Source organism: Polypterus senegalus, chromosome 13 (assembly GCF_016835505.1).
Source record: "Polypterus senegalus isolate Bchr_013 chromosome 13, ASM1683550v1, whole genome shotgun sequence".
Lineage (NCBI taxonomy): Eukaryota > Metazoa > Chordata > Cladistia > Polypteriformes > Polypteridae > Polypterus > Polypterus senegalus.
Window position 1 is genome coordinate 24,354,246 of NC_053166.1, and position 15,932 is coordinate 24,370,177.

The 15,932-nt window shown below is 39.9% G+C and overlaps 1 protein-coding gene across 7 annotated transcripts in view; it reads left to right on the forward strand.

The window, feature by feature from the left end:
- LOC120542149 (protocadherin gamma-C5-like) overlaps positions 1–15,932 on the forward strand; it is a 497,784-nt gene that overhangs the window by 431,741 nt on the left and 50,111 nt on the right. The window contains exon 1 of one of the 7 annotated variants that reach the window (XM_039774380.1): positions 11,446–14,075. The exons of the other annotated variants lie outside the window; for them this stretch is intronic. Coding sequence (XP_039630314.1) covers positions 11,640–14,075 — 2,436 coding nt within the window. The 5' untranslated portion in view covers positions 11,446–11,639. Of the gene's footprint in view, positions 1–11,445; positions 14,076–15,932 lie in introns of those variants that run through there. 7 annotated transcript variants of the gene reach the window in all.

Below are 15,932 nucleotides of genomic sequence, written 5' to 3' on the forward strand. Positions count from 1 at the left end.
GTCTTGTTCTTACTGCAGTGGACGGAGGAACACCACCTAAATCAGGCACTATAAAAATAAATGTCATCGTTCTTGACATTAATGACAATGTGCCTCAATTTGATAAACCTGTTTACAAATTTTTTCTAAAAGAAAATTCGCCAGAAGGGACATTAGTTGGGAACGTGTTTGCTACCGACTTAGACGAAGGGCTCAATGGAGAAATAGAATATTCTCTTGGTGTCCGCACCCCTGAAGCAATCCGCAGATTGTTCAGCATAGGTGAACTACAGGGTGAAATCCTAACGCAGGGGCAAATGGATTACGAAGAAGCCAATTTTTACAAATTTGATATCCGTGCCAGAGACAAGGGGAATCCTGAAATGGAAGGATTCTGTAGCGTACACGTTGAAATAGTTGATATTAACGACAATGCCCCAGAGATCATTTTCACTTCTCTGCCTTCCCCGCTTTTAGAAAACGCCCCTACAGGTACGGTGATCGCGCTAATACGAGCGAAAGATTTAGACTCAGGGGACAACGGCAAAGTGATTTTGCAGCTGAATCCTGATCGCCCTTTCAAGTTGCAGCCTTCATTTGCAAATAACTACGCATTAGTCACGAAGGACTCCTTAGACCGCGAAGTCTACCCAGAGTATAAGGTGGACATCATAGCTAAGGACTCGGGCTCTTCTCCGCTTAGCACCAAGAAGACTTTGACAGTCACTGTGTTAGATGTCAATGATAATCCCCCCAGTTTCTCACAGCCGTCCTATTCTGTCTACACAAAAGAAAACAACGCGCCGGGCAGCGTGCTGTGTGCCGTCACCGCATCTGATCCCGATTTGGGGACCAACTCCCAGCTGTCCTACTCGATCGTGGACACCACAGCTCAGGGCATGTCTCTGTCGTCATTTGTGTACATCAATTCGGAAAATGGCACTCTTTACACCTTGAATTCGTTCGACTATGAGCAAGTGAAAAATGTTCAGATCCAAGTGCAGGTGACGGACAATGGCTCCCCTCAACTTCGGAGCAACGCCACTGTGCATGTTTTTATTTTGGATGAAAACGACAATGCACCATCTGTTCTTTATCCTCCGGCAGAATCAGGATCTCTTCCACTTCAAAAAATGTCGCGATCTGTAAAAGCAGGGCACCTCGTTACTAAGCTGACAGCTGTGGATGCAGATGCTGGTCACAACGCCTGGATTTCTTATAGGTTGCTCAAAATGCCGGATAACCCTTTATACACCATATCACAATACACGGGGGAAATCCGAACGAGGCGTGAAGTGAGTGAGCAAGATGGGGGCATCCAGGGGTTGACAGTAGAAATTAAGGACAATGGCCAGCCACCACTCACCACCACGGTATCAGTTGAAATTGCCCTGGAAGAAGGGTCGCTTGAACCCATGTTAGATGTCCGAGATAAATCTCATAAGGTGGGTTATGGCAAGAAGGACGTCACTCTTTACCTGATCATATCACTTGCTGCAGTTTCTGCCATTTCATTTCTGACTTTTATTATTCTGGTAGTGAAGTGCGCTCGAAATAGCAGAGATAATTTCTTCTGCAACGGAAGGAGCAGATCAGACTGGGAGAAAAACTCACAGAGAAACCTTCATATTCAGCTGAATTCTGATGGACCGATTAAGTACGTGGAAGTGGTGGGGGGTGACATGCTGTCGCAGAGCCAGTCTTACAGGTCCTGCTTCTCGCAGATGACAGACGCGAGCAATTTCACCATCTCCAAGTCTATGACCGCTTCGGATTTTATGGAGATTGCGAGTCCTGTTAACACGTCTACACCAGGGCAGCACTTTGAGAAAGGAGAGTACCAGGTGAGCACTGACATTAAAGGTTTCACCGATTTGATAAAAGTACATAAAATACTTGGACGTAAAAATATAGTTTTAAAGCTTTGGTTCTGAAAGAAATAAATATACTAGGATAATGATATGCATGTGATTTATATTATTATACAATAATAGTGTCCTCTCCGTGTAACTGTACCTTGAATACCATACCTTTTAACATAACAAACACCTTTTAAAAGTTTTTTCTAAATGCATATGAACTGGTAATTCCCACTAGACAATCCATTTGTGAGTGACATATGACACATAAAGAAATGAGAAAACGATGGTTGTTTTTTACAAGCTTGGGAATAAGCTGTTTTTGATTGTACAATACTCAACAATATATGTTTTTGATATTACATTGTGTATTTTATATGTTGTTTTTACTGCTTTGGTGTTTTCACAGTGGTTACATTACATTTATAAGTTCTGTCATATTATTATTTGAAACCACTGTCAAGAACATGTTTAAATATTTCAGTATGACTCTGGTAAAAATAATTAAATTGCCTTTGCTCCTGGTTAAGGTTAGGTGGCGATATTCTGCAAGAACACATTGTGCTGTGATTAACCAACGTCTGACTTTCATGCTGCAGATGTTACAGAGACCAGGTTTTTAGTTTTACAGGAAACCTGTAATTTTCTTCCAAGCCAAGAAAGGCGAACTTAAATAAGGATATTAAGCTTTAACAAATGGGATGGTAACAATTTAAAGTAGTAATTTGTCAGTTTGTTTGTGTAAACCTAAATATATGGCCAGTACACAAACAAAAAGAGGAGAGTCTATGCATTACTGAGAGAAATGTGTTGTATCAAATGAGGATAAGAGACTGTATGATAGATAGATAGATAGATAGATAGATAGATAGATAGATAGATAGATAGATAGATAGATAGATAGATAGATAGATAGATAGATAGATAGATAGATAGATAGATAGATTCTGAGGGGAACTAATTCTCTTTCTCTCTCTTTATATACACACATATGTACGGTATGTTTTATATATAATGCAGTATATATTTATGTATATGGCAATCAGTCCCTTGTTTTGACCTTTGCCAGGTTGTTCAAATCTCATTTTCTTCTAAGATAGGACAAATACCTCACACAAGCTTGTTGGGTCAATTTTCTAAGTGGATAGGATCCAAACATGTCTTGTTTAGTGTTGGCTGCTTTGTAGCATCTGAAGCTTTGTGATGGTTGCACTTTGATAAGCAGCTTTTTGAGACTACTACAGTATCATAAAGAACAGCATTACAGTTTAAAATTATTTAGGGGACCATACATTACAAGTCATGGGAAGTTTTGTTAGTGCTGAATTATATATACTGTATATAATAATATATATATATATATATATATATATATATATATATATATATATATATATATATATATATATATATATATATATATATATATATATATATAAAATGGTGTCATGGTAATGCTGTGGCAGTGCTGCTGCTTTGCAACTAGGATGCCAGGGTTCATTTTCCTGGTGCTCCCTGCATGTACTTTGCATGTGCTCCCCATGTCTATATGGGATTCCATTTGGGTCCTCTGGTTTCCTCCCATACTCCAATATTGTATCCGGTCCTCAGTATTTCATATAATGTAACATGATTTAACTATTGCATTTGTGCCTAAAATGGCTTCATAACTAATGTCTAGCTGCTGATAGGATTCAGTCTCACCCTGTGTGGAGTTTGCAGGTACTTTTTGTGTTCATTTGGGTTTCCAGTAGGTGCTCTGGTTTTCTCCTACAGCCCAAAGACATGCAGGACAGGTGTACTGACAAAGCTAAATTTGTCCTAGTGTGTGTGTTTGTGTGTTAACTTGTGATGGACTGATGCCCTGTCTAGGGATTGTTCTTTCTTTAACCCTGCCCTTTCTAGGATAGCTTCTCGCATCCCAGTGACCCAACTCAGGATAAAGTGAGTTTGGGAGGGGTATTATTATTATTATTATTATTATTATTAGTTCTTACCTTGCACATGATCCTGTTTGGAACAGACACTGGCTCACTGCAATGCTGAACTACTTAAGATGGTTAAGAAGTATATTAGTATTACTATTAGTATTAGTATTAGTGCTAGGACTACTTCTAATTTGCCTAATAACTTCCAGACCTATTAAACAATGCTATTCATGCTTTCCAGTTTTCTTTTTCCACATAAACATCTTTCATTTATGCCTACAATGTGCCATCTGGCACACAATTGATATGACACCTATAGTGAATGCTTATCTTTTCCAGGCCACTGAGTTTATAATCATAAACCCTTTGGTCTTTGATTCTTGGAAAATGCTATGAAAAATAGTTTTAAATAAATTATATGCCCTGACAGCTTTGTGCATCACAAGTCTAAGATATTATGTATGACATGACCAAGCTTATTTATTACTATAATAATGTGACCATAATGGAACTAATCTCTGGCTCATAAAACTTGAAAAATTATGTACCATCCCAGAAAATGCCCACAATATGCATCATAGCTTTCAGACTGATGTCATAAACATAATGTACAAAAAATATGAAGAACTAAGTTTCAAATTTACTTTGCTAAATTGAAATCAGAATCCATTAGCACTTCACAAATCTGTTACCTTCTAATCGTGGTTATTTACAGTATGGAGCCTGCTATGGATCTACATGAATAAAGATTATTTCTGGAACCTTCATGTGGATGGGTCTTTTGGGCCCTAACCCTAACTGCATCACTCTGAATAACTGCTCTGGCACCTTTCATTGTAAGACTCTAAGTTAATGACAGACCAAGAAAGCCTGAACTTAGCCTGTTATCTTAAGCAAACAATGTCCTTTTAAAATCAGGAACCCAGTTTTATTTCACAGATCTATCTATCTATCTATCTATCTATCTATCTATCTATCTATCTATCTATCTATCTATCTATCTATCTATCTATCTATCTATCTATCTATCTATCTATCTATCTATCTATCTATCTGCCAATATAGTTTTGATATGAGACAGTTTGTTATAGTCTTATTCAATAAATTTAGTTAGCATTATCTCCTGGTTTCACTTCTGGTCCAGTGTCTGTTTTTGTGGATTTGTTTTAAGTCCCAGCCTCCCGTGTCCATGTGTGTTTTTCTCCCAAATACCAGAAACAGACATTTTAGGGAAGGTACCAATATTGCACTGGCCCAGAGTGAGGGAGTTTGAAGGTGCCTGTGAGAATTGCCTTTAATGGACTGTTTCTCTACTGAGGGTTGGCTCGTGTCTTACACCTGACACCATCTATCGCTGGGGTTCAGATTCTGCAATAAGGTTACATGGGTTCAGATAATAGAAAATGAATGTGAAACAAAGAAACACCATTTTAAAAATGGAGGATAAGGAAACAGGCAAAGAAATGTCTAATGTCTATCTGTCTACAAGCTGGATGAGTGGGTTCTAGACACTGGACCACTTAAAGTGATTATGGATTTACAATAAATTTATAAGGACTGTAGCTTTCTGCCATGTCCATGCTTAATGTTTATCTAAAATGTGAATGTTCAGTAACATTTATATAAATAATTGGACAATTCAGTACACTTTCTAATTTACTATTTTTGTTGAATTACATTCAAAAGTTCATGAATTCTATTTATAAATATTAAAATTACTATTAAAAACAAAACAGTAAATTTTAGGCCTCGTGTGTCCTTCAAAGGGTACATTTCTTGTTTTGAAGTTGTTAATTTCATTATGTAAGTTTTAGGGAAGAAACATACTCTTTCAAAAAGTATAGGCACTCATTTTCTTTACATGTCATTGTTACTTAGTTGTTTCTTTTTATGATCTTTCTGATGAATCGCAAGGCACTGTACTATGCACTCTAAAGATTAAAGTTGTTCATTAGTTTTATCAGGCAGTAGTGGTAGGAATGGTGTTATTTGTCAAAAACCTTAAGATGTATAATTATCTCACATTTTATTACTAAAGAGTTTTATAATTTGCTGTATGAGGTTTGATTATACAGACCTGTTTATTCCAACCTTTCAATGTGCATATGCTTTTGGGTCATTGGCATTGTAGATAAAACAGGATATCAAATAAATATTATATATTTTGAATTCATTTTTTAAAAGTAGCTTCACACTCTTAAAATAAAGGGTAGCAAAATGATTCTTAGGGTGGCGCAGTGGGTAGCACGGCTGCCTCGCAGTAAGGAGACCTGGGTTCGCTTCCCGGGTCCTCCCTGCATGGAGTTTGCATGTTCTCCCCGTGTCTGCATGAGTTTCCTCCCACAGTCCAATCACATGCAGGTTAGGTACATTGGCGATCCTAAATTGTCCCTAGTGTGTGTACCCTGTGGTGGGCTGGCACCCTGCCCGGGGTTTGTTCCTGCCTTGTGCCCTGGGATTGGCTCCAGCAGATTCCCTTTACCCTGTTTTAGGATATGGCAGGTTGGAAAATGACTGACTGACTGAAAATGATTCTTCTGAGTGAGAACTATTTTTGGTCTATAAATTATTTAGATCAGTAAAAGTTTCTATAAATAAATAGAGGATAACAGATTGGTGAAATACTGTACCAATGGATTATTGATTTTAAAAATTTAATATAATAACACAGGCAGGCCAAAGTTTATGTTTTCCTGGTCTGTTACTATCCTGCTAGGTAGTCAACTGTACATTAAAATTTTCTGTTGTCTTCACATATTAAGAGCTTTTTCAAAGCACAAATACCAAATGCAGAGAATGAAAATAGTTCTTTGTCAAGAAACAGCTTTATGAGGAACCACACAACCCAGTAAAGTGCATTAAAGGACCATTATTTTAAAGCGTGCATTTCTGTTGCATTGCTACCTGCTTACCTGTCATTTCTAATTTGCTACAGCAGACTTCAAAAACTTGTTCTTAAAGATGTCCTCACATCTTTCATTCCAATGGAAACCTTGTTGGCAGGTATCTATAAATGAATTGCAGTGCTACGGTGGGCTGGCACCCTGCCCGGGATTTGTTCCTGCCTTGTGCCCTGGGATTGGCTCCAGCAGACCCCCGTGACCCTGTCATTAGGATATAGCGGGTTGGATAATGGATGGATGGGTGGATTATAATTTACATAGTACTGATTTCTGAGGCATTACACCAATGTACAAATTTGACATTGTTCAACATTACATAGTATAATACAAACATCATTATGATATGCATAAATTAGGAAATTAAACGTATATAAAATATACTGTTGACACAGCTTCTTTGAAATATTGCCTAGAATTAATGATTTGTCCCTTAACATCTTCACAGTGATTTTTTTCAAAAGTTTAGTTTTCGTTTTCAGAATTTTGTCATAAAAACAAAAAAAAAAAGCAAAAATAGAAACGTCCCTTTTCCAGGACTGTGTATTTCAACAATGATGTTTTAAAAATCCAAATAACTTTACAGATCTTCATTGTAAACGGTTTAAACAATGTTTTCCATGCATGTTCAATTAACCCTAATCAATTAATTAACATGCACCTGTGGAATGGTCGTTAAGACCTTAACAGCTTACAGAAAGTAGGCATTTAAGGTTACAGTTCTAAAAACGCAGGACACTAAAGAGACTTGTCTACCGACTGTGAAAAACACCCAAAGAAAGATGTCCAGGGTCCCTGCTCATCTGAGTGAACGTGCATTAGGCATGCTGCAGGGAGGCATGAGGCCTGCTGATGTGGCTAGGGCAATAAATTGCCATGTCCACACTGTGAGACGCCTAAGACAGCTACAGGGAGACAGGAAGGACAGCTGATCATCCTCGCAGTGGAAGACCACGTGTAACAACACCTGCACAGGATCGGTACATCCGAATATCAAACCTGCGTGACAGGTACAGGATGGCCACAACAACTGCCCGAGTCACACCAGGAACACACAATCCCTCCATCAGTGCTCAGACTGTCCGCAATAGGCTGAGAGAGGCTGGACTGAGGGCTTGTAGGCCTGTTGTAAGGCAGGTCCTTACCAGACATCACCAGCAACAACGCCGCCTATGGGCACAAACCCACCTTCGCTGGACCAGACAGGAGTGGCAAAAAGTGCTTTTCACTGATGAGTCACGGTTTTGTCTCAGCAGGGGTGATGGACGGATTCGTGTTTATCGTCGAAGGAATTGAGCACGTCTGGGACCTGTTGGATCGCAGGGTGAGGGCTAGGGCCATTCCCCCCAGAAATGTCCAGGAACTTGCAGGTGCCTTGGTGGAAGAGTGGGGTAACATCTCACAGCAAGAACTGACAAATCTGGTCCAGTCCATGAGGAGGAGATGCACTGCAGTACTTCAAGCAGCTGGTGGCCACACCAGATACTGACTGGTACTTTTAATTTTGAGCCTCCCTTCATTCAGGGACAAATTGTGAAACATTTTTAGTTTATGTCTTATGGTGTTGACTCTTTTAGTGTTCATACAAATATTTACACATTAAGTTTACTGAAAGTAAAAACAGTTGAAAGTCAGAGGACGTTTCTTTTTTTGCTGAGTATATAAACACTGTGTTAGGATATAGTGGGTTGGAAAATGACACTACTAGCACGTAGACTTAGCTTGCTAAACTGGAACAATCCCACCCACCACTCTTAAGTCAGTGGGTAACCGATGTTGTGTACTACTTGACATTGAAAAAAATCAAATTCCCACTTAGACAATCTGTTCAAAACTTTTTTTTTTTCTTTTTCAAATTTGACAGGATCTAATCTGTAACATTTCAGAATAAGCTTCCATTTCACGGAAAGGATACCCTTCTTTTCTTGCTCTTTTTATAGAGTAGATTCAGCTGCTGGCTCCTCCCTCTCTTGGGTAGGGCTGAAATTTTGCTTTGATTTGTTAAATCTGACTTGACTTTATGGGATGCTATCTGGTTTTAATTAAATCAATATAAATATGTTTTAAAAAATTATTTATTTAGATCCATAACAGACAGTCAATACGTATGATTAAATGGCAATAGATTTGTTTAGTGCCAGTGGATCAGGATTTTAAAAGGACACTCACTATAGACAGCAGCACATGCTGAGTTCAGGTTTTCTTAATCTGCATGTTAGTGTCCTGCTAGGTAGCCATACAGTAAAAATTGTGTTTTTTTAACACATATATTTTTCAAAGTACAAAGAACCAACTTCATATGCAAAGAACTCTTCCCAAAATGAAATGGTGCCTTCTCAAGCAAAGTTTGAAAGAGAAACCATAGAACCAAGTAACGGACCATAAAGTGCCATTAAAGGAGCATTTATTTTTAATTTAAGAGTGTACATCAGTTATGAGTCACTGGTGTTTAAGGCCTGTCTCATCAGTATTGAGAACAGTGTAGAAACCAGCCCTGGAGGGGAAGAGAGACCATGCCACAGGGCACACGCATGTGCATACCTACAGGAAACTCCGCATGTGGAGAGCATGAAATCTCCACCTAGATGGTGATTAAAAGTGAGGCACCTGTGCTCCCTACTGCACCACCATGCAACCAGCATGTTTAACGTATTACTGTCTTCTCACGCCACATATGTGTCTTTAATAAGACTCTGATTCTGTAATTTTCAACTGTACTCTTCTGTGAATGCCAAGGTTAAAAACTAAGTGCTATAACATCAATATCAACATCACAATAAGATGCTGCAGAAGTTCTACCAGACGGTAGTGGCGAGCGCCCTCTTCTACGCGGTGGTGTGCTGGGAAGGCAGCATAAAGAAGAGGGATGCCTCACGCCTGGACAAACTGGTGAGGAAGGCAGGCTCTATTGTAGGCATGGAGCTGAACAGTCTGACATCTGTGGCAGAGCGACGGGCGCTGAGCAGGCTCCTGTCAATCATGGAGAATCCACTGCATCCACTGAACAGGATCATCTCCAGACAGAGGAGCAGCTTCAGGGACAGACTGCTGTCACCGTCCTGCTCCACCGACAGACTGAGGAGATTGTTCCTCCCCCACATTATGTGACTCTTCAATTCCACCCGGGGAGGGGGGCGGTAAACATTAACATTATACAAAGTTATTGTCTGTTTTACCTGCATTGTTATCACTCTTTAATTTAATATTGTTCTTTATCAGTATGCTGCTGCTGGAGTATGTGAATTTAACCTTGGGATTAATAAAGTATCTATCTATCCATTATCCAACGTGCTGTATCCCAACTACAGGGTCATGGGGGTCTGCTGGAGTCAATCCCAGCCAACATAGGGCACAAACCCTGGGCAGGGTGCCAGCCCACTGCAGGCACACACACCAGGGACAATTTAGGATCGCCAATGCACCTATCCTGCATGTCTTTGGACTGGGAGGAAACCCACGCAGACACAGGGAGAACATGCAATCTCCACACAGGGAGGACCCAGGAAGCGAACCCGGGTCTCCTAACTGTGAGGCAGCAGTGATACCACTGTGCCACCGTGCCACCCATACAATAACATAACATTCACAAACCCACTTAGTCCAATTCTGGGTCACAGGAGGCTAGTATCTGTTTCTTCAGTGTTAGGCTCAAGGCAGAGAACAACCTAGAGTACCTAGCAGTGGCCATTCATTCACAGACATCTATATGGGGCTAAATAGGAAGAGCTAACGTTTGTCGATTTTGAAAGGCATTGATAAAACAGAATTATATCAGCTTATGGGTAAATCACATATTTGATGACATAATATAATACATTTAGGACCTAAGCCAGGAAGCACTTCTTTAAGCAAAGAATTGTGGGAATCTGAAACAAACTACTAACACATAGAGTTGAAGCAGAAAACTTTGAGAAGGCTCTGGATAAGATATTTGGACAGCTCAGCTATTAGCTAAACAAACAAGCTTGATGGACTGAATGGCTTCCTCTTGTTTGTCAGATTTCTTATGTTGTTATATTCTAATATTCAGCAGTCTTTACTATATAACCTAAGATTTTATTTGCCTTTTTAATAACTTCTTAATAACTGCTTAGATGATGAAAATGTTGTGCCAACATAAAACTCTAAATTCTTTTCAGATACTGCTTCCTGCAGTGTCTCCCATTTTGTATTTATAGTTGATGTCCCTTTTGCCCACAAGTAACACCTTATGCTTAAAACTGCAAACTCAAGCTCAAGCCAGCAGTTTCCCAGATCTGGGTGTTGTTAATATTCTGTAATTTACATTCTAACACGTTTTTCAAGCAACATGATGGCAAAGAAGGGTTATTTGATTAAACCAGAAAATAATACTTTCAGAATACCTTAATAATGCCTTACTCCTATACAATATTAATGGCATAAAATGAAGTACTGTCACTGTAAATTGGAGAGAGAGATAGGTTAGGTTAAAACAAGCATTGTAAAGCTTACACGTAATAGTACCATTCACACACTTTATTATTAGGATAAAACCCTTTCAAAAATTACTTTACATAGGGAGCCAAATTTAAATCCCTTATTTTTCAAAAGACAAGTAATAAATCATCAATAGAGCCTTGCTGTGTTTCTGTGGTGTATTTAAACGTTTGTCACTCCATCGGGCGCTGTGCAGGCGCAATCTTAAGAGTAGATTTCGAGCGGCATTGGCTAACCCTCTGCTGCGCTCTCCGCCAATAAGAAGCCGAGCTGCTCTGTGAGATCGACTCCCTCCCCCTGCCTCTGCTCCACATCATAGAAGGCAGCAGACAGAACGCTTCTTGCACACCCATGGAAAGGACAACGGTTTGCGAAATTACCGACACCTAGGAGTCATCTCCTCATTCATTCGGCTATGATCTGGCGGGATTTTACAACTTTAACCTGCAGATATCCTACCCTGGAATGATTTATCTAATATAAATCCGTTAAATGAATTTTAATTGCGTTGTGAAATGAAAAGTGGTGGCCGACAACAATGGCAGACGCTGTGGATACATATTGTTCTTTCGTGGAATGTCATATATGGGCAAATTCGCTACACAATTCCCGAAGAGCAAAGCAAAGGCTCTTTTGTTGGGGATATAGCGAAGGACCTGGGACTGCAATTAGGAGACATTTCTCGTCGTAATTTACGGATTGCATCTGAACTTGGTAAGCAGCATTTTAGTGTTGATATGAAGAAAGGCAATTTGGTAATCGGTGAAAAAATTGACCGAGAAACTGCATGCGCACAGAGCTCAAATTGTGTAATTCCGTTGGAAATCATTATTGAAAATCCTTTACGGCTCTACCGAGTTGATGTGGAAATACAAGATGTTAATGATAATTCTCCGAATTTTCTTTCTGCTGAACGTATTCTGAAAATCTCAGAGTCCATTGCGCAGGGTGCACGATTTCCCCTGGATAGTGCTCGTGATCCTGATGTTGGCTCTAACACACTGCAGTCTTATTCTATTAATCCTAATGATTTTTTTGTTTTAAACACTAAGACTCGTGACGATGGTATCAAAGTCCCGGAATTAATTCTGGAAAAGGCGCTTGACAGAGAGACTGTGCCAGTTCATACACTCGTACTCACGGCGGTGGACGGGGGGACACCACCCAAATCAGGCACTATAAAAATAACCGTTGTGGTAGTAGATAACAATGACAACCCTCCACAGTTTGAAAAGTCTCTTTATAAAATATTTCTAAAAGAAAATTCACCAAAAGGGACTGTAGCTGGGAAGGTGAACGCTACTGATTTAGATGAAGGTCTTAACGGAGAGGTGGTATACTCGTTTGGTGTCCACACACCTGAAGCAGTCCGCAAATTGTTCAATGTAACTGAAATGAAAGGAGAAATCATAACGCAAGAGAAGCTGGATTACGAAGAGGCCAGTTCTTACAAATTTGAAATACGGGCTAGAGATAAAGGAAACCCCGAAATGGAAGGATTCTGCAGCATTCAGATAGAAATAGTTGACGTCAACGATAATGCTCCAGAAATTATTTTAACTTCAGAACCGTCTCCGCTTTTAGAAAATGCCCCAACTGGAACAGTAATTGCGTTAATACGAGCCAGAGATCTAGACTCTGGGAACAACGGTAAAGTCATTTTAGAGCTGCGCCCCGATCGGCCCTTTAAGCTGCAGCCTTCATTTGCAAATCATTACGCATTAGTAACCGACGGCTCGCTGGACCGAGAAGCTTACCCCGAGTATAAGGTGGACATCATAGCAAAGGATTCAGGTAGTCCAGTACTCAGCACCAAGAAGACTTTGACAGTCACCGTGTTAGATGTCAATGATAATCCCCCCAGTTTCTCACAGCCATCCTATTCTGTCTACACAAAAGAAAACAACGCACCGGGCAGCGTATTGTGTGCCGTCACCGCATCTGATCCCGATTTGGGGACCAACTCCCAGCTGTCCTACTCCATTGTGGACACCACAGCTCAGGGCACTTCTCTCTCGTCATTCGTGTATATCAATTCAGAAAACGGCACTCTTTATACTTTGAATTCGTTCGACTATGAGCAAGTGAAAAATGTTCAGATCCAAGTGCAGGTGACGGACAATGGCTCTCCTCCACTTCGCAGCAATACCACTGTTCATGTTTTTATTTTAGACGAAAATGACAATGCGCCAGCTGTTCTTTATCCTCTGACAGAGATGGGGACTCCTCCACTTCAAAGAATCCCACGCTCTGTAAAACCAGGACATCTCGTCACTAAGGTGACCGCGGTGGATGCTGATGCTGGGCACAACGCTTGGATTTCTTATCGCTTAATCCAAATGCCAGATAACCCTTTATACACCATATCACAATACACGGGGGAGATTCGAACGAGACGTGGTGTGCTTGACCAGGACGGGGCAGTCCAGGGGCTGACTATAGAGATTAAGGACAACGGAGAGCCTGCGCTCTCAAGCACGGTGTCAGTGGAGATCGTGCTTGAAGACGGCTCAATTGAACCCATGCTAGACGTCCGAGACAAGGCACACAAAGCAGGTTACGCCAATAAGGACATCACTCTTTACTTGATTATATCACTCGCCGCAGTCTCTGTCCTTTCTTTCCTGACATTTATATTTCTATTAGTGAAGTGCGCCAGAAATAGCAGAGAAAATGTATTTTCCAACGGAAGGAGCAGATCAGACTGGGAGAAAAACTCACAGAGAAACCTTCATATTCAGCTGAATTCTGACGGACCGATAAAGTACGTGGAAGTGGTGGGGGGTGACATGTTGTCACAGAGCCAGTCTTACAGGTCCTGCTTTTCGCAAATGACAGATGCCAGCAATTTCACCATCTCAAAGTCTATGACTGCTTCAGATTTTATGGAGATTGCGAGTCCCGTTAACACATCTACACCAGGACAGGACTTTGTGAACGGAGAGTACCAGGTGAGCACTGAAACGACAGGCTGATTATTAAGTTGGTAATTAGTGCATTTCCATTCTTAATATATTGTTGTATATTAATAATCGTATTTATATACACTTTAGAAATCTGTAGTTTTACTAATTTTATTACTCAGCATGCAGACATAAAGCATTTTTGGGAGAGATTAAATCAGGAAGAAAATACAACCTCAAACCGAAACCTTGACAACGCCTAAGAAGCATTTGAATGAAATTATGGGGTATCTTAGCTATTAGCTAATCAAAAGAGCCTGATGGACTGTATTGTCACCCTTTCTTTTGCCTTATTTCTTATATTGCAATGTAACTTAATCAAGACCTGATAGGTTCTTAAAAGGCATGAACTCCTTGCCGCTGAGATGCGCCCCCTAATGGTCTACCTGCAAACAAAGTGCACCATGGAATTTCCTACTTTTTGACTGGAAGCATTAGGCGTCCAGAAGTCTGATTATAGTATTTAAAGGCTGATTTTGCATGTGTTCAATAACAGTGATGTTTTTAAACTAGCAGGGAAAACATCCGACGCGTGTAACGTTCACCATTTTTTACAAGTAAGAAGAGCGCTTTTCTTTTTTTCTTCTTTGTCAGTGAGGCTCTCCTTCCTTGTCCCAAGGGTGTTAAAATTGTCAATTCATTTTCACGTTTGTATCTATTAAGCTTAGAAACTCTGCTACCCGTACAGTCTATGACCATAAGGTGTGTTTGTGCAGTCGGTCTGAATCGGCCATGAACACTCTTAAAAATAAAGGTGCCAGTGGTTTTTCAGAGTAAAGCCACAGAGCAAAACGTTTTTGGTTATCAAGAAAGCCATCTACATTAACATTTCAGAAGGTTCTTTGTTTTAGAAAATAGATAGGGATGAAAGTCACCATATAATTAATAGATAGATAGATAGATAGATAGATAGATAGATAGATAGATAGATAGATAGATAGATAGATAGATAGATAGATAGATAGATAGATAGACTGCGGTAGGCTGGTTTGTTTCCTGCCTTGTGCCCTGTGTTGGCTGGGATTGGCTCCAGCAGACCCCCATGACCCTGTGTTTGGATATAGCGGGTTGGATGATAGATAGATAGATAGATAGATCTGTGAAATAAAACTGGGTACCTGATTTTAAAAGGACATTGTTTGCTTAAGATAACAGGCTAAGTTCAGGCTTTCTTGGTCTGTCATTAACTTAGAGTCTTACAATGAAAGGTGCCAGAGCAGTTATTCAGAGTGATGCAGTTAGGGTTAGGGCCCAAAAGACCCATCCACATGAAGGTTCCAGAAAGAACCTTTATTCATTTAGATCCATAGCAGACTCCATACTGTAAATAACCATGATTAGAAGGTAACAGATTTGCGAAGTGCTAATGGACCCTGATTTCAAAAGGACTCTTACTGAATACAAAACCACAAGCTAAGCCCAAGTTTTCTTAATCTGAGTCTCTTTCTACGTAACCTTCTATACATAAACAGTTTCTTTCTTTTTTCCTATATATTTGGAAGTTTTTCAAAGCACAAAGAACCAACCATTTGTCAAGCAATGGTTTTACAAGGAACCACACAACCCAATAAAGTGCTATTAAAGGCCCAACATTATTTTTAATGCTTCAGTTTTCCAATGTGGCAGAGAATGAAAGATGCACAGTCGGACCTTCTCCCTTATTCAGTTCTTGTTCTAGAAACTTGACAATAGCAGTCAACACTTTTTGAGAAGTAAATATATAATCTATGTCATGCCTTACTAGAAATGTTTTAAAATCCATCCACTTAATATTGCACTATTATGTGCATACCCCATAAAAAGATGGTACAAAAGTCTTTATCACATGTATAATTTATGTGGGGG